Here is a 26534-nt window from a genome sequence, read left to right as displayed (position 1 = left end):
CTTTTTAACATTTTTAAATGTTCTTCCTATTTGATAGTAAACCTCACAACCTTGTAAATTAAGGAAACATTTGGCATATTTTTAAACTTTCGAACCAAAGAGCTGTCTTTTGTTTCTCTCCCGTCCGCTAGGAAAGATAAGAATTGACAAAAACACAAGCCCATTCCCTGAAGAGCTGTGAACAGAAGCCTTTATACATGAATGGGAACCAGACAAAGCAGAGATGAATCCTAAACACAACCTCTGCACACACCAGTTAGTAGTATTCAATCACAGTATGTCCACCATTTAGTCATTCCCATCTTCACCTGTGAGTAGAAGGAGCCACGCCTCAGGCCACAGCCAGGAGCTTCCAGCTCAGAGCCAACTGAATACCTTGCAGGGAGGGGTATGAGCTACTGGAGAGAGAATTCATCATACGCACTTTTAAACTACAAGATTAGAATTCATATATCACCTTTATTTTCTTCTGCTGGTTGACCACATTAATGAAGCAGGATAATCAAGCTCATCTTTTTTCTCCTCCACGTAATACTGGTTAATCTTCTTTCTGGCTCATCATCTCTAAATCAAAAATTTATCTTTTCCATGTCTGGTAGTAGTTTTCAGAACTTCGGTATGTGTGAGTAATCCATACATACAGTTTTCCAATGAAGTTTTACTATGTCAGAGAACAGAAGGCTTTGAGTTAATTGTAAAATGTCAGAAGGCTTTGAGTTAATTATAAATTCTAAGTTATTTAATATAATCCTGTATTTACATTACAAATTATAACTTTACATAATTATTTGTATACTTATAAACTATGATACATAAATTTCCTAATAATTTCTACTGCCTCCAGATAGAGCCCAAACTGAATCAGTACTTATTTCTGTTTTCAGAATATTTTAGGAAATGGAACTTCTCAACTGTCTTCCCTAACAGTTCCAAAAAATATAACAAGTCTTACCTTTGAGAAGGTCATCCCTGTATCTAACCTAATCCCCTCTCATTATTAAGTTTCTTCTTAATTCTTTTTTAATGAAGGTAGTAAACAGATGTCTTAACTCAAAAGTTCAAAAGCAGTTTTAAACACCAATTTAACAGCCAAAAAATCAATACCAAATTCAGGTCTCGAATGGAAAAAATATATTCATGTGAACCTATAGAAAGATTGACAAAATGTAAAGTGTTCCTGTTGAATTCCAAAAACCTTTACCTAGAAGATGGAGTGAAAGTAATCTGCCAAACAGATGATGTTCTAATATTATACTCCTGCCTGCTATGAGTAATAACTGAAAAGAAACTCTCCAGATTAAGACAGGAAAGGACACCTTCTAATGGTTTTGTACAACTGATAACAAAAAGTATGATCTGGAAGGCAATCGGAGTATACTTGGCGTCAGCAAAGCCACACTGGAAAATCTAATCTGAATTCATGTGAGAACCAGACAGAGCAGAGATGACTCCTGAACACAGTCTGTGTAGTCCATGTGCCAGACCTTGGAATTGTAGGCCACTCACCTGTAAAAAGCTTAGTGTTGGAGGCTACCTTCACCCCTCTCACTATAGGCTGTTTTAACCTTGTTGACAATAATACTGCTGAGACAAAACAACGATGGTGATTCTTAAGCAGAAAAAGATTTTTCCTGATTCTTCCTAGAGGAATGATCCACCTCACCTCCTCCTGCCCTGTCAGCTACAATGCTGGAGTGATCTCCCACAGTAGAAAATTTTAGATCCTGAAGAGTGGCTTTTAGTTCTTGTAGCAACTCAGCAGAAGCAGCATGAAGTGCTAATTCCAAAAAGGAAAATATAAACAATATTACAAAATTTGATACATTTAGCCAGAGTTAATTGAATGTCCCAGGCTCTAGGATTTCAGAGATTAAAAGATCTGGACCCAGCTTTGAAAGAACCCAGAATCAAATGAATAGACAAGCCACCATTAAAATAAAAATTGTTGTCGAGTCAATTCCAGTTCATAGTGACCCTATAGGACAGAGTAGAACTGCTCCATAGAGTTTCCAAGGAGCACCTGGCAGACTTGAACTGCCAACCCTTTGATTAACAGCCGTAGCACTTAACCACTACACCACCAGGGTTTCTAAATAGACAAGCAGGCAAACAAAAAACTGATAAATGCTGAAATAGGGCCATATATTAGAAGCTATGAAAATGTAGAAAGGGAAGTGCCTAACTCTGCTTGGATAAGGCTGGGACAAAGTTAATTCTAGAACAAACTTGAAAATAAGAAAGTGGCATTGAAAACACAGAGGAAGGGCCAAAGAGCAAGAAAAACAAAAACATGTTGCCATTGAGTTCATTCCAACTCATAGCAACCCTATAGGACAGTTTCCTACAATACTGCCCCATAGCATTTCCAAGGAGCAGCTGGTGGATTCAGACTGCCAACCTTTTGCTTAGCAGCCATAGCTCTTAACCACTGCATCACCAGGGCTCCCAAAGAGTGAAGGCACAGTATATATGAAGGCTCAGAGGTAGGAAAGCAGGGCTAGAGCACATGGTACGTGAAGGGAGAATGGAGGCACAGGAGGCTGGGTGGGTTGGAGAAAATTAACTTATGAAGGACCTGTGTGCTACGCTAGAATTGAAGATTGTGTTCTATAGGAAATAGGGAGCCATTGGAAGATTCAAAATTGGGGCATGACATTTCATATTAAGAAGGTCTTTCTGGCAGCAATTTGGAGGCTATGAGTAGGAATCGACTCAATGACAATGGTTTTTTTTGTTTTTTAGCTGAAGACAGGAGGCAGGAACATTAGTTAGAAGTCTATACAGTGTACTAGTGATGATGAGGTCATCGTGAAGGGAAAATCATCTGGCAATAATATGTAGAAAGCCTTGGACATGAGAGGACCTAGAAGTTTGGGTATTATATTAATTATAAGATAAAAAGTAATGAAAGGCTAAACTAAGGTATTGATAGTAGAATGAGGAAAAAAAGGATTATACAAGATATATTTCAGTGATCATCCTGAAAGAACTTAGTAATTGATTGAATTTAAAAGACAATGGACAGTTGTGAGTCAAAGGCTACTTTGAGATTTCAAGTGTGGAGAACTACAAGCATAATGGTCCCATTGACAGAAATAGTAGTGGCAATGAGGAAGGGACTGTGATTAACTTAATTTTGAAAATGTTGAGTTTGAGGAGTTAATGAGACCTCTTTATGGAAGGAATATCAACAGGTGAGGAAATTCAAACCTGGACCTTGAAAGACACTAGACAGATTTGAGAAGATACATGCATAGATCATATTAGAGGACTTAAAAGTGAATGAGAGAAAGTCTGAGAATGAGAGCAGATAAACAGAACCTCGGGGTCTTGTGTTAGGAGTGCGGAAGGAAGCAAAGGAACTGGAAGGAGCTGAAAAAGTAAGAATCTAAAAACACAGTTTCACTGAAACAAAGAGAAGAATTTCAGAAAGAAATGGATGGTTACAGAAGCCAGTTGCTTCAGAATGACTAGAGAGGATGAGGCCACTGACTTTGGAAATCAGGAAGTTATCAATGACTGTCAGGAGAACAGTTTCATAAAGGGTGAAAGGAGAAGACAAATTTTAAGCCGTTAAGGAACCCATACAAATCTGTAGACAGAGGCCAGGAAGTAGGGGAGTACATAGGAAAGTTTGGAAAAACAGCAAGAGAGGAGGTTTTTATGGCACAAAATAACAGAGAAGGTGGTAAGGGACAGTACCAAGGACACTAAAAGGAGTTAGCCGTGAAACAGAAGGACACATCCTCCAGAAACAGGAAAAAAGGAAGAGAGAACAGGTGATGTTACAAATTGAGGTTGAAAAGAAGGTTGTTGAAGGAAATCTTTTCAGTGGTTGCATCTTCTCAGTCTTATAGGAAATGAGGTGAAGAGTAAAGTTTGACCCTTAAAAGGGCACAAATGTTTGAGAAAGACTGTGAGGAATCAAATAAGGTGTCAAAATGTTACACAGCAAAGGATTCCAGTGCCCAACAAAAAGTAATGTGAATGTGAAAGATAATGTGACTTTCTCTAGCATCCTCTGGCAACTCAGAAATAACAGTGGAGAGAGTTGACTGGGAATTACCAAAGAGTGTAGAGTATTAGGATAGAAAGTCACGTGGAATTGAAGAGGCTCTGATACTAACAGAAGTGTTATCGAAATGGTCACCATGAAGTCCAGGTGGAATATAGAGGGAAATGAAACCAGTAGAAGGCAAAAATGGGTGAAGACAATGACTTACTCAGATTGCCACATGAGGCGGGGGGAGGGCTCTTGGGTCTCCCATTCCTTTCTCAATTTCAAGTCTGTTTTTAACTGGAATAGGAAGATATCCCTTGTCTTAGTCATCTAGTGCTGCTATAACAGAAATACCACAAGTGGATGGCTTTAACAAAGAGAAATTTATTTCCTCACTGTAAAGTAGGCTAATAGTCCAAATTCAGGGTGTCAGCTCCAGGCAAAGGCTTTCTCTCTCTGTTGGCTCTGGAGGAAGATTCCTTGTCCTCAAACTTTCCCTGGTCGAGGAGCATCTCAGGCGCAGGGACCCAGGGTCCAAAGGATGTGTTCTGCTCTGGTGCTGCTTTCTTGGTCCCCAACCCTCTGCTTGCTTCCCTTTCCTTTTACCTCCTGTAAGATTAAAGGTGGTGCAGGCCACACCCCAGGGAAGCTCCCTTTACATTGGATCAGGGATGTGATCTGGTAAGGGTGTTACAATCCCACCCTAATCCTCTTTAACATAAAATTACAATCACAAAATGGAGGACAATCACACAATACTGGGAATCATGGCCTAACCAAGTTGATAACGCACATTTTTGGGGGGGGACATTATTCAATCCATGACATCCCTTATATGCTTTTACTTGAATGGGAAAAAATCTGCTGCTAAAGTATTGTCGAGATAGCGTTAGACTAGGAGGCAAGTGAGAAGGAATAGGATTTGAAGTCATAAAAAGAAGAAAGAATTAGAACAGTGGGAACTGGAAAAGGTGGCTAATATGGTGTATGAAATGAAGGAGTAGGATTCAGATACTGAGGTCTTGCAGATCTATCCATTTTGAAGGAACATGGGGTCTAGCATAGGGCCCTGATGGCAGAGAGCTGTAATAAAGCAGAATTGCTGGTAATTGGCGTCGAGAGAGCTAAGGAGATTTCAAGCCAACACGTTGGGAGGTTATCACCATGGATGTCAAAGAGGATGAGGACAAGGACTGGCTACAGTCCTGAAGTCAGTGAGGAAATTGGGGGAATTTATTATAAGTAGGAGGACTGCAGATTTGAGGATGACATGAAGGAGAAATAAGTAGAAAGGATGTCATTTTTAAAAGAAGAGATTTGAGGGAAGGGTACTGCAAGTATTGTAAACCATTCACTCTCCTTGCCCCATGCAGGGGAAGTGAAGGAAAAAGGCTTCTGATTGGAGAGGGGCTTGAGGTAAATGGTGTCACCAAGTTTCAATTAAAGTAAGGAAGTGAGAAGACTCTTTTTTGGTGGAGGTAAGGGTCCAGTATAGGACTCTGCAGACAGGGAGTTTGCTGTCTGACAGACAGCAAAGATGGCTGAATCCCAGTGGGCAGGGCTGAGGCAAAGGCATCCAGGAGTGAACCAGCTCTTCCCCAGTGTGGACTGGAGCTAGAAACAAGACAGATATAGAGATGTGTGACTGGGGACTGATATATAAGTATCAGAGGGATGAGGGAAATAGGGCTTTTCTAGGTAAGGTAGGCTGGAAACTGGGTAGGAAAGAACAAGAGCTGAAGAGACCAAATTTAGGGGCAGGAGGGGTTTGAGGGAAAATTTAAACAACTTTATCATGCCAACCGAATGCTAGAGTAAGGTCAAGGGCCAGCACAGCTTCACCACTCTAGGAACCAAAGGTCAGATTGTTTTTAAAAAGTCAGTAAAGCTTAGGTGCAGGAGGCTAAATGCAAAAAAATGTAAGACCGGTTACCCCAGCTTCTTTTTTTTTATGTAGCATACAAACGCACAAAGAGATTAAGTGACTTACCTCAAGGTCACCCAGCTGGTTGTTTAGGGACAGAACTGGGACTAGAATCCAGGCACACTATCCTCAAGGCTAACCTCTTCCCACAGCCCCCACAGCTGTTTCTAGCTTGGGGAAGCAGTGAAGAAACGGCAGCTGAAATGCAACAAGTGTTGGGAGATTTGTTTATCTTGTTCATCTCTAGCTTTTTCCAGAAGACCAGCATTTAGCCTCCCGCCATTGCCAATAAGCTTTTTTTCAAAGATGTGATCTGTTTTGGAAATTCTGGTATTCTTCACACTTCTTCCAACCTAAAGCCATTCTTTTTCATGTTTGTTTCTCTAGTGTCTTTAGCCTCTAGTACAGTTGGCTTGGCTGGGCAGGTTGTTCACACAGAAACCACAGAGGTTGTGCTGACAGCAGATCCTGTCACAGGATTCGGGATACAACTACAGGGCAGTGTGTTTGCCACAGAGACTCTCTCTTCTCCACCTCTGATTTCCTATATTGAAGCTGACAGCCCAGCAGAGAGGTGAGACACATCCTTTCACAGCATCTTTCTCTGCTCGGTATTTCTGGTGCTGGCCATCTCTGAGTGGCTAATAAATTATGAAACAGTGCTTGATGCAGGAAATGCAAGATGTGATGAACTCTCTGTTCTGACAATAAAATTTTATGTTCTTGATCACGTTTGGGAAGAATAACAAGCTTGGATGCCTTTATCTAGAAGATTTTGACCATCAGGGGACCAGAGACTATATTAATTAGAAAGGAGAAAATCCATTAAAAAAAAAATCTCTGAAGTTCAAACTTTAATAATTTCTCTGCCATGGGGGATTGGTTCAGATCAGATTATAACAAATACCATTGTGCTGAATTATTAATTACTTGTCTCAATGCTTCAGGATTCCCTTGCTTACATAAGTAGCCATGAAATGCAAGAGTGCAAGACATTGCGTTGACCTAATATGATCCTTGGGTGGCACAAGTTAAGTGCTTGACTACTAGCCAAAAGGTTGGCGGTTCCAGCCCACCCAGAGACGACTGGGAAGACAGAACTGGCGATCTGCTTCTGAAAGGCCACAGCCTTGAAAACCCTAAGAAGCAGTTCTACTCTGCATACATGGGGTCACCATGAGCTGGAATCAACTCGACAGCAACTAACAACAGTAGGATTGGTGCCCACAGCATTGGATAAGCAAGAAAAAATGTTTATGCTTTTGTGCAAGGATCACACAAGTTAGATTTGGCAGTCTCAGCTTGGTAATTTTTTACTCTATCTACAACCTCTAACATGTGGTTCTAAATTTAGATGTGGGGTACTACAGATTGGAGACCGAGTGATGGCCATTAATGGAATTCCAACTGAAGACAGCACCTTTGAGGAAGCCAGTCAGCTCCTCCGAGACTCTTCCATCACTAACAAGGTCACGCTGGAAATCGAGTTTGATGTTGCAGGTAGGATCATGTAATTTCAACTCAAAGGCAGAGTCAGGAGTCGACTGCCTGTGAATTATATTCATTATGTAGCAGAGGGGGACATTTTTTAAAATATATAAATAGGTTTGGGATGTCACTTCGAATTGAATTTTTTTTTTTATTACTCATTAAAACATCACCATAAGAACAACTGAAAATAAATGTGACAAATTGAATAAGTCATAGCCACTATAACCAAACCAAAAAACAAACCCATTTTCTTTGAATTGATTCTGACTCATAGAGACCCTATAGGACAGAGTAGAGCTGCCCCATAGAGTTCCCAAGTGACAGCTGGTTGATTTGAACTGCTGACCTTTTGGTTAGCAGCCGAGCTCTTAAAATAGCTGCTATAGAGGTGATTTAAAAAAAAAAAAAAAATCATGTAACCCTTATACTTTCTGAATTCTCCCTGTCTGCTAGGGAAATATTATTCTTCAGTCACAGAGGCAAGAAAAGCCTCTCTTTGTCGCTTCCCACGATCTCTTTGATCTGCAAAGCACTATCAAAGTTCTGTAGGGAGCAATGAGAATTCGTTAGGTGGATTTATACAAACCCAAGAGGTAAAAATTTGGCCTGTAACTAACAAATGTGTAGGTTTTAGAGATTGGCGCTCATTGCCATGTAAGAAAACTGTCTTCACACAGTGAAATACTGCCCCACAGACCCAATAACCCTTACTACCTGCCTTTGGACACCTCACATCATCTCAACAAATATTTACTGAGTTATATGCCAATTAGGAGCCCTGGTGACCCAATGGTTAAGCACGCAGCTGCTAACCAAAAGGTCAGCAGTTCGAACTCACCCAGGGGCTCCTCAGGACAAAGACCTGGCCATCCGCTCACGTAAAGATTATGGGCTAGGAAGCCCTATGGGCCAGTTCAACTCTGTCCTATAGGGTCACTGTGAGTCAAGATCAACTTGAGGGCCCACAACAACAACATATGCCGGTTACTCTGCTAGCAGTCGTAAACAGGAAAGAAAAAAGCTGCTGTCCTGATGAAACTTGTGTGATAGCAGCACAGAAAGGTAATAAATTTAAAATATCGATTTAGCTACTGATAAGAACTATGAGGAAAATAAAACAGGGTAAAGGGGTAAAGAATGACTGTGGGAGAGCTGTTCTTGTAAGATGACCCTACAAGAAGTGACATTTGAGCAGAGACCTGAAGGTTGAGAAGGAGCCAGCCGTGCAAAGATCCAGGAGGAAAGCATGCTTTCGGCAAAGGGATCAGCCAGCATAAAGGATGTGAACCAGAATAATAAGCTTGATGTATTTTAGAAACAGCAGAAAAAGGCTGTTGCTGGAATGTATAGTGGAGGTGGGGTCAGATTTGGATTTGGAGATGGGGTTGAAGAGGTTGGAATGGGCCAAGTCATGTAGTGTCTCAGTAAAGAGTCTAGATTCTATCCCAAGTGTAATGAAGCCATGGAGCATTTTATGCAGAGGAGTGAGACAATTTGATTCATGTGTTGAAAGGATTTTGAAAGGTGCCTCTAAGTGGAGTGGGAGTGAATCTCGTTTAACCAGGGAGGCTCTGGAAATTGAAAATTCAGTGTAATGGAAGGACCGTCCACACAGTGAAGTCCTTCACAATGATGGCCAGACTTGGGATGAGGAAAAAGAATAAGAACCAGTTGCACTTGACATGCCAAGCACATTCCTGCCTAAAGAACTTTGCAGAATCTGTTTCTTCTGCCTGGACAGCTCTTCCCTGGAGTAGTCAAGGGTTTGCTTTCTCCCTTCATTCAGTCTTTGCTCAGATGTCACCTGCTTCAAGAAGCCTCTCCTGATCATCCATCACTATCTCTCCTCTTGCCCAGATTTATGTGTCTTCAGAGGCCTTCTCATGCCCTGATGCTATATTGTGTATTTATTTATTGTTTCTCTTCCCCAGTAAAAAATCCAGGATGACGGGGATGTTTTACCTTTTGTTCACAAATGTATCTCTAGCACCCAAAATAGTGATGAAATACAGGAAGCGTCTCTTAGTATTTGATGAGTGAATGAGTGAGTGAGTGAGTGAGTGAAGTGCAGTTGGCTCTCCTGAGGGCCTGGAATCAGGAACTTGGGTTTCCATCAATAACTGAAGTCATGCCTGCTGTTTCTCTGGGGCTCCTGGCTTCTCAGTGCTGATTCACTCCACACATATACTCCATTGGTCTCTGTAGGCAATTCTTCCCTGACTTTTTATTGTACACGATTCTCCCATCCCTTTTAAAGTGTCCCGCGAGAACCAGCCACCTCTAATCTCTAATTCCCAGGAGAAAGAACATAACTGGCCCAGCTTGAGTTTAGTGTCCCCGCCCCCCTCCTGTCAGCTATGGCCAAGCAGGAATCAGGTAGAAGGTAGGACCCTGTAAGGATCAGTCATGTGAGGGAAGGACGTTCAAAGAAGAAGGCTGTGTCGCTTCACCAAAATGTACTTATGACAGTCACAGAACATTAGTGGTGAAAGGAATCTTAGAATCCAGTACCTTCATCTCTTTATATGGAGAAAATGAGGTTCAGGTAGGGAAAATTAAGATCATACAGCGAAGTGAATGGTAGATCCCAGGTCTGATGTTTTCATTGTGTCTTCTCTGTATCCTGTTGCATTGCTGCTTCTTTGCAAAGAAATGTTAGAGCTAACCAGCATGAAACAATGAGAGCAGGATTTCTCAGCCTCCACACTGCTGACACTTTTCCTTGTGAGAGGTGGCTGCTTTGTGCACTGTAGGATGTTTAGCAGCATCTACCCACTACATTCCAGCACAATTTGATCTCTATAAGAAGTACATACCGTATTTTATACAAATAATACATGCTTTCCACTTTTTTTGCCAACCACACTCTCTCCCCAAGAGGTTATTTTCATAAGCACCGCTATGCCATTTTTTTTTTTTAACGTGCTATTTTTTTTTTTTTTTTACTGTAAAAAAATTAGCAAAGCTTACAAAAATACCTCACAGGGGGAGGGTACATGCAGTTGGCAAATGTAGAAGGTGTGTGTTATTTGCGTAAAAATGCAGTAAGTATTTACTTGTGCTATAAATGCATTTTTATTTTATTTTAAATATCTTTGATATTAATTATTTACTTAATGCATACTTAATGTGTATTTTCATATTTGTTGATTAAATGCTTTAATATCCTTGGTTTACGCTCCTAAAAAAACAAGAACTATGTCTGTTACACTTGCTTTGTTCAATACTCAGCTTTGTTGATAAGAGCCAGGAAAAAGGAGCCTAAGACCACTTCCCCCTGCCCTGAGTTGTTTCAAAAATCACCAACCCATTTCTAATGTATAGAGATCATCCAGAATAAGACCAGAAAAATTACTTCCCATCCTGTCATTTTCTCCTCCCTTGCTTGTGGTGAACATCACGAACTGACCCCAGCGTCTTCCCGTTGAGCAGAAACACAGCATCAGACTCCTCAGTAAGACACTCGCGATAAGTCATTATCAATCTATGGAAATCTTTTGGGATCTGTTGGAGTCAGAAAAGTATTTTTTTAGCCATTCAAGAGCTAGGAACATTGTTAGGGAATCTCTGGATGTGAGCTATTGGAAAACTTCCCTGCCCTTCTGGATCCAATCTCAATTGTCTGGATGGATGTGAGCCATCCAGTTCCAAAATTCTTCCTCAAAAATATACCTGGATATCAATTCCCAAACCCTTGAGTTCAAATATAAGCTCTTCATTGTATAAATATTTTAAATGACATAGAGAATGGATGAAAAGCTTGAATATGACTACACTTTGGCCTAAATCTATTTCTTTAAGTAGTTACTACTATACAAACAGCATTGTGATAATATTAATGGAAACTTTTTTTTTCTTTTTTTTTTGAGTTAAGGTACTTATAACTCCATCACTCTAGTAAAATCCAAGTTAACTTTTTTTTACATTCTTTTGCCATGTCCTTTACCACACATATAATTTAATAAAGCTATACTCATGCAAGAAGGAGCCCTGGTGGCATGGTGGTTAAAGTGGTCAGCTGCTAACCAAAAGGTTGGTGATTTGAATCCACCAGCAGCTCCACAGGAGAAAGATGTTGCAGTCTGCTTCCATAAGATTTACAGACTTGGAAACCCTATGGGCCAGTTCTGCTCTGTCTGTAGGGTCGTGGTTCTGTAGGGTTGCTGAGTCAGGTTCGACTCAATGGAGTGGGTATACTCATGCAAAGCCACCACCTGTCTGTCATTGGAGGCCGTTGTGTTGCTATGGTGCTGAACAGGTTTCAGTGGAGCTTGCATGCTAAAGGCTGACTAAGAAGAAAGGCCTGGCAATCTACTTCTGAAAATCAGCTAATGAAAACCATATGGATCGTAACGGTCTGATTCATAGCCGATCATGAGCATCATGCACGTCGTGTGTGGCGTCACCAGGATCCGGGACCGACCCATCAGCAGCTAACAACAACAATCATCATAGCATATGCACAGTGTACATTTTGCCTCATCTAATACTGCCTTTTAAATACCAATGGACAATTGATATCATGAATATTTGAAGTTTCTACTTTAATTCTGAAATCATTTTGTTGGAAAAAAAATACCACTTTGTTCTGGAAAGAAGTCCCAGTGAAAATCCTATGAAGTGGATGTTTGCCATCGTTACTAGCAACCCTAGTGCTTTTTCTAAGTGGATGAAAGTTAAACATTTGTATTCACGCTCTTATCATCCCTTAGTTTTTTCAAATCTCACAAGTGTGTTCAGGTTGATAAATTCTGATTTGGTGTTATCTCACCGTGCCAACAACAAGTGATTCAGGCAGAAAAGCAACCAGTTGGAAAGAAGAAAGGCTTTGCTTACTCAAATGTACTTTTAGTTATAGTATTAACAAAGATAAACAAACCCAGAGAAGCACAAAATAATCACATGGAATTCTAACAAAATAAACATCATTTGTTCTCAGATTCTATTTACTTTCTCTAAGCTTATATTTTCTAAATATTGGATTTTTTTTCTCTTTACTAGTATTTCTTTAAGAAACCACAACTTAAATGAGCCTTCGCTTTAGCAATCAAATAGTTATATAAGGGAACACACACACACACACACACACACACACGCCCCAAATGTAAAATAAATCATGTTGACATTTAAAGATTAAAATGAAGCCAGAGCTTGATCAAAGAGATTAATTTGTTGATATTTGATCATCATTATGAATATTTCAAAACTTATGTAGTCAAAAGTGATCCATTGCTGTTTTCCAGGAAGTGATAATATCTCTTCAAGTGTCATTAACAATGTTAATCTTGGTCAAGGTTGCCTGCATTAAAAATGTATAAAAGCAAAATGTTGCTGTAGTAACTGCTCTAGTTCAGTGTTTCCCAGCCCTCCTGATTGGAAGACCTTGCTAGTGGTATAAGCATAGCATCCTGGGCCAGATTTTATATACAAACATACATTGTTACTGTCAGTTGCTGTCGAGTTGATTCTGACTCATGACAGTCCCACGTGTGCAGAGCAGAACTGCTCCATAGGGCTTTCAAGGCTGTGACCCTTCAGAAGCAGATTGTCAGGCCTGTCTTCCAAGACACCTCTGGGTGGGCTTGAACTGCCAAACTTTCAGCTAGTATTTGAGCACTTAACTGTTGGTGCCACCCAGGGACTCCCATACAACGTGCTCCCCTCCCCATTTACAGAGAACTTTTTGTTAAAACAGAAAACACCGAAACTGTCAAACACACATAAAATGAGTTCTATAACTAGCGAAGGTATTTGTTCTTCTAAAGCTTCTAACTCATTTACTTATGCTCCATTTGCATGCTTTATCCAAATAATCAAATAATTTATTCATGCTATGCTCTCACTCACTTGTGGGAGGGAGGAGGGAGGAAGGCGGTTCTGCTTAGTTCCCATCCCATTTCCTACTCTGGTTCAATGTGTTTATCAGAGATCTTTCAGTTGCAAACAACAGAAATGCACTCAAGCTAGTTTAGGCAAAGAAGAAGCATTTATTGGAAGCATCCTAAGTGTTTCTCAGCCCCTGAGGACAGAAGCATAGGCAGCTCTTGGAAGGGCTGGAACCAGGGATGTCAAGGCCAAGAGCAGGCTCTCTCTTCAGGACCTCGTGATCTCTCCTCATGTACACTTGTTTCTTTCTTCTCCCTGCAGACTGGCTGTTGGTGCAGTCTGCATGCTGGGGCACTTAGCTTTCCATTGCTAGGGTGGGGAGTGGAGAGGAGTCAGGAAGAAGATGGAGGAGGAAAAGGCATGGCGTTGAAAAATCTTTTGGAAGTAAATATTTGTAACACTTGCAACACCTGAAGTAAGGACGTGAAACATACCTGTTTCGCCTTTTTTTTTATTTTTCTTACTTCACTTCTCTTTTTCTTCCCCAATACATCAAACTTAGCTAGTCTTTTGAAATCTATTGGAGAAATAATTGTACCTTCCTCAAATCCTGTTGAAAAATGGGAAGGACACAAAGTTTTAGTTTTATTGTGGTAAAAACATACACAAAACCTTCAATTCAACAATTTTCACCTGTACAATTCAGTGATATTGATTACATTCCTCATGTTGTGCCAATTATTCTGCCACCATTCATAAACTCAATGCCCCCTAAGCAAAAGCCTCCCCTTTCCCCTCTCCCTTCCACCCTTGGTAGCCACTAATAATCTTTGGTTTGTTTATATTTGCTTATTTCATGTAAGTGAGATCATACAGTATTTGTCCATTTGCAACTGACTGATTTCACCCAGCACAGTGTTTTCTAGGTTCATCCATGTGTGGCATGCATCAAGACTTCATTCCTCTTTATGGCTGAGTAATATTCCAGTGTATGCGTATGCCACGTTGTACTTATCCATGCATCTGTTAATGGACATTTCAGTTGTTTCTATCTTATGGCTATTGTGAAAAGTGCTGCAATGAACATTGGTGTACAGGGTACAAGTTCTTAATGAATAAATAATCAGGTAAATATAGGTGGGCTCACTTACTGGCTGATCCAAGTGTTAGTTGAGGACAGCAGTGAAATTAAAGGTATTAACTCACATTTATGACACTTACCCAGTCACATCTGACAGGACAGGAGAGTTAAGAAGAGTGGGAGGAAGTGGGAAAAGATAGCAAATTTTTTTATTCCACTGGGAAGTGAGCAAAAAAACAGAATGGAAGCAGGAGACCAGAGAAGAAAGACTTCCCTTCTCCCGGTAGCACTAGCTGAGACTGAGAAGGGGCAGTTTGGGGATCCTGTTTTACAGGTGGTACAGTTGTTAAGAGCTTCTCTGCTAACCAAAAGATCAGCAGTTTGAGTCCACCAGCCACTCCTTGGAAACCCTATGGGGCAGTTCTGCTCTGCTCTAAGGGGTCACTACGAGTCAGAATCAACTCAATGGAAGCGGGTTTGGTTTTTGTTTGCTTGTTTTCTCTAACTGAAGGCCTCCCAGATGGTTAAAGCTATTTTAGGAATGTGTTTAAGAATGTGTAGCAATTTCTTGGCATCCCTGGATAGTGCAAATGGTTGACATGCTAGGCAGTCAATTAAAAAGTTGAAGGTTTGAGTCTACCCAGAGGCCCCTCAGAAGGAGATGCTGATGATCTTCTTTGAAAAATCAGCCATTGAAACCCTGTGGAGCACAGTTCTGCTCTGACACAAGTGGGTCACCATGAGTGGGAATCAACTCGGAGGCAACTGGTTACTAATAGCAATCCCTTCCTTTTTCAAATTCTAGCCAGTCGCTGATAAAATCAACTTAGTTCTATATAGGGTTGAGATTCAGCCAGTGCACACTGGTTCTCTCTCAGTTACCGTACTGATCGGCCAATATCTGAGCCCGCCTTCACTCTGCTCCAGTGCCTCTGCCCCCTGATTTTCCCTGGAAACCATGCAGCTCCCCATGATTCAGATACTCAAGGGCCCTTGGCCCACCTGGGGCCTCTTGGACCCCTGTGTTCTAACACTATGATCTGTGTCAGTCCAATTGGTTACGGTCAGTACCATTCTTGTAGTTAAATATGTTGAATATGACCCCTGGTTCTGCCTCTTTAAGTGTATTTTTCACTGTCTGTATTACAAATTAAAGTCACACGCCACACATACACAAACTCCAAAACCCATAACCATCACAACAAACTGAACTGTCTCCTGAAATCTACTCCCTCCAGCTACCTTCAAAAATCAGATGAAAAAACAAAAGAGTGCTGAATAGTAAATTATGGGAAAATACAGTTGGGGAAAAAAGAACGTAACTAGACCTGTGGTTCATAAGCTTTACTATGCCCAAGAATCCCCTGGAGAACATGTTTAAAATGCAGATTCTTGGGCTGTATCATCAGAGATCCTGATTCCGTAGGTCTGAGATGGTTCAGGAATCCCTTTTTTACTTGTATCCCAGTAATTCTGATGCAGCTGTTGCCTGAATCACACTTGAGAAATACTGAACTCTACTATTGCTGAGAATTGTGCTTAGTTACCTATATGTGGGTCATATATTTGTCACCACAAATTTAGTTTACTAGGATTTTACAGAAATTCATTGTACTTCAATTTCTTTAGTTTTAGTTACAGATGATTATAAACCAAGTATTCCTGATGCACTTTCATTAATTGGTGCTACATTCTTCTTGATCTTCTATAAACATGCTTTTTTTTTGCTTTGAAATTATAGAGTCTGTCATCCCAAGTAGTGGAACATTTCATGTAAAGCTACCTAAGAAGCATAATGTGGAACTTGGAATAACCATAAGCTGTAAGTAGAAACAATTTTTTTAAAAAATTTTTTTTAAAAAAAGACATTAGCAAATTGTGTCGTCAAATGGTTTACAGGTGTCTTACTTACCTAGTGCAGCTATAACAGAAATACCACAAGTGGATGGCTTTAACAAAGAGAAATTTACTCTCTCACGGTGTAGTAGGCTGCAAGTCCAAATTCAGGGTGTCAGCTCTAGGGTAAGGCTATCTCTGTTGGCTCTGGGGGAAGGTCCTTGTCATCAATCTTCCCCTGGACTAGGAGCTTCTCTGAGCGGAAACCCCGGATCTAAAGGACACGCTCTTCTCCTGGCGCTGCTTTCTTGGCAGTATGAGGTCCCCCATGTCTCTCTGCTCACTTCTCTCTTTTGTATCTCAGAGAGTTTGGCTTAAGATACTTTCTAATCTTGTAGATCTCATCAATATAACTGTCACTAATCCATTTCATTAACATCATAGTGAGAGGATTTACAACACATAGGGAAATCACATCAGATGACAAAATGGTAGATAATCATACAACACTGGGAATCAGGACCCAGCCAAGCTGACGGATATTTGACAACAGGTGTGGCAAATGTTTTAAGTGTCATTGCCAACTTTCTATGTAAAGATACAAAAATGTGAGCCAGTCACACCTCAGTCACTTACTGGCTGTGTGAATGGGACCAGTTACTTAAACACTCTCCAGTCTTGTTTCTTTATCTGTAAAATGATAAGTAAAATGATAGTTATCTGTCTCACATCCCCCATAAATAAGTAAAAAAAAAAAGATGAGCATAAAAACGCATGTAGGTTCCCTACATTTTAGTATATTATGAATTAAAGTTTCACAATAAGCTATTTAACTATCAAAAATATGATGGTTTAAGATTGTCTTCTCATCTATTCACTTCTTATTGTTGTTAGTCGCCATCAAGTCGGCTGTTACTCATGGTGACCGTACATAGAACAAAACATGGCCCGGTGCTATGCCATTTTCATGATCATTGTATGTTTGAGTCCATTGTTGTTTGTTCACCGTACATCAACAGTCCCTTTCACTAAACTAATACAACGTCTCTTACCTTAGTAAACTCCTGAATTCCTCCATGGTGCAGGATATCTGGGTAACCAAACTGAAAGGAAAAGCCAAACACATAAAATTCTTTCATTTTTTTTTAGGTTCTAGGCTTAGAACTGCTTTGATAAAACAACTTTGAAAATGTCAGCCCCAATGAAGTTTTATAGAAGTTGAGATTTTTGTGCTTTTAATATCCATAGACTAAATTTATCCATAAGTGAGACAAGAAAATGAAGCATGTGATTAATGCATAATGACCAAAGGAGACATAGAGGCAATATCTGTGACCAAGAGGTGGTTCCATCAAGAAACAGTGAAAAGCCCACATTAAAAGTGCCTCACTACTATCCTAGGTCAGACAGCATTTATATCAGCAGCTAAGGCAAAAATAAAAGAGCTCTTGATTGAAATGAGATGGTCCAATTCAACTTTGACCATATAAATTTAACACTGAAAATGAAATTTTATCTGGTTCAACACTAAAAAGGAGTGGTATTATAATTCTGAACAAATGTTAAGAACGAGAAAGCCATATACAGTGAAATCTGTGAAAGCCAGAACTCAGCGGGACTGCCTTGCTTTTCCAGGTCTCTCGAGTTTTCCGCCTTTGACAGGGTGCAGTGTTACCACTTTTCTATTGCTCGTTTCAATGGAAAATATTTGAGTTTTCCTTCTCTGACAGGTTTCCGCCTTACACAGGTTCCAGCGTTTACAGGTTTTGCTGTATATGAGAAAGAGCCTGTATACTGTATTCCCCCCAGTGTGGCCTAATGAGAGAAAAGTAGGACTGATGGCCTGATGTGTCTTTATATAGTAAGCAGAAAGATGAGATGGGGTTTTGGAAGCTTTAGCCCTATACTAGGTGCTACTAACCGTGTCACTTCATCTCTCAATTTGTTCATCATGAAAGAGGTATTATGTCATTCTCTGTCAACAGCTGTGGCTGTTGGGATTCAGGGAGAGCACAGCAGTGCTTGCTATTCAAAAACTCTTTGCAGGCCCCATGTAACTTGCAGGCTGATCTCATTTATCCTATTTATTCCATTCATTTATTTTATCAGAGCTAGGTGTGAAAGTGGTACCTCCTGGAAATGTGTACAGCGTATAAAGGCCGGCCTTCCATTGCATTCTTTCTTTCTTTTGCCTGAATTCAATAAACACCTTCTGGGTGCTCACCATGCACTAGAACCTATGCAGTTTTGAGAATAGAGCCCCTGTCCTGAGAGATGCATACTGCTAGTAGGTATGCTGAAGATACCCACTCATCAGAAGTGCCTATCATCATTGCCACACAGTCATTTTACTCTCAAATTTTAGTTAGGTAGGATTTGTCATCTTTTCATTGTTTTATACAATAGTTTTATTCTCAAAAATTGATACAATTTAACTAGGGGAATGCCTATTTAAAAAATATTCTTGTGATATACTCCTTTTGAAAAATAGATGTTTAAGTTTGTTTGCAATGTAGTCATGTGAAATACACAGAGCTACAAAATACTTGTCTTATTCATGTGAAAAACTGCTTTAAAGTATGCATGATAATGGTAGGAGGCATGTACTAGGTATTGCTTCTAAAATTGATTTTAATTCCAATAATGGCAACAACACAAACCCCCACAAGAATAGCCTGAGTTTTAGTCAGCTGTAAGCTAACACTATTCATGGAAGCTAAATGTGTTACTCTATTCCTGGATGCAGAAATGATACATAAGCTTGTCCAGCATGCTTGTCACCCCTTCTAGAGTTACAGCTCCATTTACACAGCCAACATCATCATGCTGAGTTTGTGTCTCCTCGTGGGAAATATTCATATTTTGCCAGTAAGAAAGCAGAATTTGCTTTAAAAAAAAAAAATTGTCCACAGTTCATTTTCATTATATGAGATAGTGAACTCCTAAGGCCTAGTGCAGTTCCTGGCACATACAAGGTGCTTATTAATGCCCTGCAGTTGTTGAATGAATGAATGAGAAGGCTTTATCTGCAGACGATCCTGTACTAAGCACTATGTAATCCAGGAAATGAACCTTTAAGGGGGATGATGAATCTAGATGTTTGTGCAAAAGCTGTTGAGTGACCTAAAGGATCACTAACTTGGGAAGTGATTAAGAGCATGGACTCAGTGCACAGGCTGCCCACCCTCCTTTTCCTGTGGACCTGGGACGATTTCTTTTACCTCTCTGTACCCAGTTTTCTCATCTATAAAAGCGGGTACATATTACTTTCCTCACAGCTTGTTGAGAAGATTAAACTAGCATATATAAAATGCCTAGAACATATTGCGAACGGTAATAAATGTTAGTTGTTATGCTGATGATCGTTCTTGTTAATACCTTTATTATTTATTTTACACACAGAAAAAAAATAGAGCCTGGTGAAATATGTAAAGTAAAGAGCTAGGCTACAAAATTTAGTGCCGGCTGTACTTGCGTATGGCATCCGCCATGAGTTAGAGTCAATTCATAACAACCAGTTATTTTTATTTATTTATTTATTTTGGTTTATTTCTCAAGTGACTCTCTATTCAAACACACTGCAAGGGCTTGTTGACTCTTCTCACCATCTTTACACGAAGCTCCACTTTCTGTCTTCTTCACGTTGTGAAAACTCTGAGTATAAGAAACGGGTCTCCAAAATTAAAAAAAAAAAAAGAAAAGAAACGGGCCTCCATCTCTTGAAGTGTACCATCTAAGCTTTCACACTCGGCTTAGGGCACACTGTCTTACCTAATTAGCTGAGAAATGAGTCCAATTTTGGATGTGGTGAGCAATTTTAGACTAATTTTCTTAAGTTCCCAATGAGACATTCATAGCACATTAGCATCAGGCATTACTTTTATTGATGTTATTGCCATAGTACGAGTGATTAATCATAGAAAATAAAGTTGAACGACCTAGCAGAAGCATGGCGCTGGAAGGCACATTCTGATTGGCCGCACACCACAGCCAATCAGAAACCAGACCCACATCCCCTGGGCTGCAGCCCACCTACCTTTCAAGTCAGAGAACAATGGTTGTCTCTGTCACGTGCACTTGTCAGTCAAGCCCTTTTGATAGTGGTGTTTTCTTTCCAGGTTTTAGTACAGGGATTTGTATCTACTTTATATTGGGCACACCGTTAAGCAATTTATATGCTTTTTCTCATTTAATCCTTAAAACAACCCTGTGACACCTATTCCCATTTTACAGAGAGGAAAGTAAGGCTCAGCTGGGTAACTCGCCCAAAGACACAGAGCTAAGAAAAAGGTGAAGCAGGGATTCAGATTCATTCTGCCTGATTTAATACTGGCTTTACTCTCACAACTTCACTCATCCCTGTCAACATCTGATTGATGAACCTTTCTAGATCCTATATCAGAAAAGCAGAGGCAGCATTTTGTGAGTGAAGTTAATTTGTTGGCTTTCCTTTTTAGTTGTGGCATTCCTTTCTAGTTGTGACTGAATCATTTGCAGGAACAAAGGCTACCTTTACTTTTTCTTTTTTATATAAAATCATAAAGCAGCCTTTATGACAAGCACAACAAATCTGTCATTTTCCCTTTAAGTCTTAGATGTATTTAGAAGAGAATGGCTTCTGCTTTTTGCCAACTTTGCAATAAAAACCCTACTCACAGCTGCATTTCCAATCAGCCAACTTGTTTTACTTGCCATGTATTGTCACACTTAAAATAAAGCTGAGTGATTTGATTGTGTGCGTGCATGTGTGTGTGTTCCTCCAGTATAGTTTGGAAACTTTATGAGCCTCTTTGAGCAAAGTACCTTGACTAACAGTAAGTTCCAAGAAAGGCTGGATATTATAGAATGTTCTTAGAATACTTTGTTGCTTCATAATTAGCTTAAAATTTCAGATTTCACCTCTTTTCAAAAAAAGAAAAAATTATTTAAACCAAGGGTAGAGAATGTCATTTTCTCCTTCGTCTGACACTATATGAGAGAAAAAGAACCCATGTTCACTATAAGAATAGCTTTCTGATAGTGAGATATAAGCAGTGATTTTAAAACATCAAAAGATGGCAGATTTAGTTCTGCTCCCACCCAGTACTCTAATATGAAATATAAGATTTTTGAAAGGGCAGAATCTGACTAGGAGAAAAATAAAAGGAAAATAGATAAGAGCAACCAAATTTAGAAATTACAAAGAAGATGGTGAAAAATGAATTTAACTTAAAAAGCAGAGGGAAAAGCTATGAATGAGCCTGATTTACACCTTAAACTCCCAAAAGGCTTAGGAACTGGTAAACTCAGGAACTTCTGGAAGTGAGAGTAGTGGTAGAGCTAGAGCTAAGACAGGAATATTAGTTGAAAGATTATTGAAAAGGAATTGGTTCCTCAGATGCCATCCCTATTCAGCACAGCTAACTATCCCTACCCCACTCAAGGAGTAGAAACCTAGAGCTTTATTCCCTAGAAAGCATGAAGTAAAGGGCCTCTGAACCGGAAGAACAGAGCTGAGTCCAGCAGTACTGTTCTAAAAGTAGAGATTAAGGAAAAGTTTACATACTGAATGTTGAGACTGCCAACCTTCTTTCCCCAGTAAGCTCACAGAATCTAGGAAGCCTGGCTTAACATACTCCCAGTGGAAGACAAAATCAAGTCCATATTACTCAAAGAAACAACCTGGTCTGAACTATATAGTGAAACCCACAGTCTACCACCCCCAACTGGATGCACCAAGCTGCCAAGTAGCTTTGTAGTGCCGCAAACTTATATATGAGCAGACAGTCAAGAAAATGACAGATGCCTGAGGAAAGAGTCTTATAAGTAAGACTATAACCAAAACAAAGAAGGAAAAAAAAAAAAAAGAGGAAATGGCACATTCAGGAAGAAGAAAACTTCAAAAATAAAAAATATTATTAATGTCATTAAAAAAAAAAAACCTAAAAGATATTACACAAAGAACAGCTACAGTGGAGCAGAGAGCTCTTGATGTTAAGAATATTGCAGAAACGATGTGAAAAAGGTTGAAGTGGCAAATGTTTTTGTTATATATTTTCCATAATAAGAAAAAAAGAATATGGCAGAAATGGAAAAACTCAGTAAAAATATTGGAAAATAAAACTGATGAAAAATTCTGGAAATTCAAACAAACAAACAGGAATTAGAGAATAGATAAAATTATATGTGAGTCCAAATGATACATGTCATGGATTAAATGTGTGTCAACTTGGCTAGGCCATGATTCCCAGTATTGTGTGATTGTCCACCATTTCGTCACCTGATGTGATTTTCCCGTGTGTTGTAAATCCTATCTCTATGATGTTAATGAGGTGAGATTAGGGGTAGTTATATTAATGAAGCAGGACTCAATCTACAGGATTAGATTATATTTTAAGCCAATCTCTTTTGAGATATAAAAGCGAGAAGTGAGCAGAGAGACATGGGGACCTCATACCACCAAGAAAACAGCACCAGGAGCAGAGCATGTTCCTTTGGACCCAAGGTTACTGTGCAGAGAAGCTCCTAGTCTGGGGGAAGATTGATGACAAAGATCTTTCTCCAGAGCCAACAGAGAGAGAAAGCCTCCCCCTGGACCTGACACCCTGAATTTGGACTTCTACCCTACTAACTATGAGAAAATAAGCTTCTGTTTGTTGAAGCCATCCACTTGTAGTATTTCTGTTACGGCTGTACTAAATAAGACAATACAACACCCAAATAATACGTGTTACAGAAAGAGGAGAGAAAAGCGTCAAAGAAATAATCTCATAAGATTTCCCAGAATTGACTGATACGAGTTTCCAAATTGGGGAATGCACAACCAACAGATGAAAATAGTCTCGTACCAAGGCCCGTTAGCATGAGATCGCAGAACAGTGGGACAAAGACAGTCTTACTGGCTTTCAGAAGGGGTTGGGAAAGAGTTTTTATATGACATATCAGAATAATACAAATAATAATCAAATAATCAGAATGGCATCAGATTTTCCAAGAGCAACACTGGAAGCTAGACAGCAATGGAAAAGTGTCTTCAATATTCTGAAGGAAAATGATTCCTAACCTAGAATTCTCTACCCAGAGAAGTTATCAATAAGTGTCAAGGTAGCAAAACTCATTTTCAGATATGTGAGGTCTCAGAAAACTTTCCTTTCATGCATTCTTCCTCAGAAAGCTACTGGAGAATTAAAAAAAACAAACCTGTTGCCATCAAGTCAATTCTGACTCATAGCAACCTTGTAGGACAGAGTAGAACTGCCCCGTAGAGTTTCCAAGAACCACCTGGTAGATTTGTACTGCCGACCTTTCGGTTAGCAACCATAGCACTTAACACTACACCACCAGGGTTTCCACTGGAAAATATGCACCACCAAAAATGAGAAATAAATCCCGAAAGAGGGAGAACTAAGAATCAGGATACCAGGGGCTCCAAGGATGCAAGTGAAGAGAACCTCTAGAATGATAATGAAGGAGGCTTCTAAAATCTATGCAACAAGCTTAGAAAACAACCCATCCAGACAGTGGGAAGGCTCTGATAGAATTCCTAACATGGTTTAACATATTTAGAGATTTACATAACCTGGAATATGTGAAGAGTTGAATTAATAATAAACAAAGAAAATTAAGCAGACAAACAAACAAAAAAAATCAAGACCATAAATAACTACAGGGAAAAATATATTCTACAGAAAAGAAAAAGTAATCATGGCCTGCAACGTGGTTTGTCTGCAAATACTATTTAGAGAGTCATACTAAATAAATACCAATTATTAATCTTACCAAAATTATGATGAAACTCTATTGAGAGAATAAAAAAAGGGAGATAAAAAATGTACATGTATGTGGTGGGGGTGTAGATGTGTAAGAGAATTAAATCCTCATTTTCCATAATAGAAAGTAAATAAAATAAAGTAAATAGAGCATGACTAAAAGTGAAAATAATTAAGTAGTAATTGTTATATGTTATTTAGCAATATGGAAGTAAATGCTAAAAGAAACAGTCAGAAGATTGGAGAGTAGTTGCATCTGGGAAAGCAAGAAATGGGGGACTGCTCTTGTAGGACTTTTGACTCTTTAAATTGTATGCATGTATCATTTTGGTGTACATAAAGAGGAAATTTTAGTTCTTTTCAGCCAGGGCCAAGCAATGGGCATCTCCTAGGACAATTGGCACAAGTGCTGCAAGACCCAGGCAAAAGAAAGCCCTACCACAAGAAGTGGAAGTTTGAGCTGAAAGGCCTCGCTAAGATTGACCCCCGCCACATATGCAAAAGACCCTTTTAAAGTGTTAAAAAGCAAAGATGTCACTTTGAGGAAGAAGGTGTGCCTCACCCAAGCCATGGTATTTTCAATCATGTCATATGCTTTCGAAAGCTGGACAATGAATAAGGAAGACTGAAGAAGAATTGATGCATTTGAGTTATTGTTTTGGCGAAGAATACTGAATATATCGTGGACTGCCAGAAGAACAAAGGCATCTGTCTTAGAAGAATGCTCCTTAGATGCAAGAATGGTGAGACCTCATCTCATGTACTTTGGATATGCTATTAAGAGGGACCAGTCCCTGAAGAAGGACATCATGCTTGGTAAAGTAGAGGGTCAGCGAAAAAGAGGAAGAATCTCCATGAGATGGAATGACATAGTGGCTGCAACAGTGGACTCAAATATAACGACTATTGTCAGGATGGTGCAGGACCAGGCAGTGTTTCATTCTGTTGTACATAGCGTCGCTATGAGTCAGAGCCAACTCAACAGCACTTAACAACAACAATAACACATACACATAGTTCTTGTGAAAGGAGGCCCTGAGGCTGGATGTGGAGAGCTTTTCCTTGGGCTTTGAGTGTTGTACCTGTGAAACGAGGATCACCAATGTTGTCCACCATGTGTCCAGAAACGAGCTGGTCACGCTGGAACCCTGGTAAAGAACTGTATCTTGCTCACTGACAACACATCATACCGGCAGTGGTATGAATCTTGATATGCACTGCCCCTGGGCAGCAAGAAGGGGACCAAACTGATTCCTGAGGAGGAAGAGATTTTAAATAAAAAGCTATTGAAGAAAATTCAGAAAAAAATATGAGGAAAGGAAAAAGAATGCCAAGATCAGCAGTTTTTTGGAGGTGCAGTTCCAGCAGGGCAAGCTTCTTGGGAGTATTGCTTTGAGGCCAGACCAGTGTGGCCAAGTAGATGGCTATGTGCTAAAGAGCAAGGAGCTGGGGTTCTATCTGAGGAAAAGCAAAGCCTGGAAAGGCAGATAAATCCTCCTCCCTCCCATCTTAGCTCATGTATTAAAGGTGTTTATTTAAAAAAAAAAAAAAAAGACTTTTAAAAGGAATATAGCTAAGTAGTTTCCTTTTAGGGTTAAGAACATACAGCTGTGAGCAGCATGAAAAAAAATCAAGTGCTATAATGTTATGCAGTGGGCACTTGAGGTTTGGGATAAAATTTCCAGGGACATAGTCATTCATGGATTGTAAAAGAGATGGAGACACAAAGGACAATGATGAGTCCTGGAAAAGTTTGTGAGTGACTCAAAAAATGCGGCTCTGGCAACTACAAAAACACAGACATTGAAGGTAGAAGTGTAGAGTTTGAATTAAAATTATTTTGTGAAATGTGAGTGGGAAAAAGGCAGTATTTTGAACTTAATAGACGTCATATCACATGGGATTTTGCTTTATTGGTCTTTCTCTTTTGTCAGGCTTTCAGTCCTATTATGTTTGGCCAGTTAAAATGAGATTTCAAGGAGTTGTTACTGATTTTTTTTTCTTTCTTTTTCAGAACTTAATAACTTTTTGTTACCCTTCCTTTCTAAGTCACACTCTTTTTTTTTAACAAAGGAAATAAGTTTTATTGAAATTCTGTTATCTAAATATTTACAACAAATTTGTGACATAATAATACATGTGCTTCTTTATTAACACATAAGTAGAAAGATCTAAGGGCAAGTGTAATAACTATTATTATTTTTTAATATTTTATTGTGTTTAAGGTGAGAGTTTACATAGCAGATTAGATTTCCATATAACAAGTTCTACACAAATTATTCAGTGATACTGGTTACATTTTTTACAATGTGTCATTCTCATTCATTCCGTTCTGGTTGTAGCATTTCTAAGCCATACTCTTAATCTATTTGGTGTACCCCTCTCCCCTCTCCCCCATATGACGTGTTTGTGTGGCCTTCCAAGTAAAAGTCCATCACAGAAAAAACTATTTCATGCCTGATGACCTCCTGAGACTTCACCAGCCCTACCTCTCTTTTTTCTGGGGTTTTATGACCAGCACGCAGAGCAGAGGTTCCTGGCTCATAGTGGATGTTCAGTAAATATTTGTTAAATGAGTAAATGATTCTGTGGGGAGCTCTAAGCTAATTCAAAGCACTAGGGGTGAGT

General features: G+C 39.5%; 1 protein-coding gene across 10 annotated transcripts in view; it reads left to right on the top strand.

Annotated features, from left to right (window-relative positions):
- GRIP1 (glutamate receptor interacting protein 1) overlaps window positions 1-26534 on the top strand; it is a 791276-nt gene that overhangs the window by 686111 nt on the left and 78631 nt on the right. For all 10 annotated transcript variants that reach the window (XM_049883804.1, XM_049883798.1, XM_049883799.1 and 7 more), the window contains 3 exons: window positions 6312-6498; window positions 7279-7424; window positions 16064-16144. In XM_049883804.1, the coding sequence (XP_049739761.1) occupies window positions 6312-6498; window positions 7279-7424; window positions 16064-16144 (414 nt within the window). The remainder of the gene's footprint in view (window positions 1-6311; window positions 6499-7278; window positions 7425-16063; window positions 16145-26534) is intronic.

This window comes from Elephas maximus, chromosome 4 (genome assembly GCF_024166365.1).
Source record: "Elephas maximus indicus isolate mEleMax1 chromosome 4, mEleMax1 primary haplotype, whole genome shotgun sequence".
NCBI classification, from domain to species: domain Eukaryota; kingdom Metazoa; phylum Chordata; class Mammalia; order Proboscidea; family Elephantidae; genus Elephas; species Elephas maximus.
This window is presented reverse-complemented; position numbering and strand designations above follow the sequence as displayed.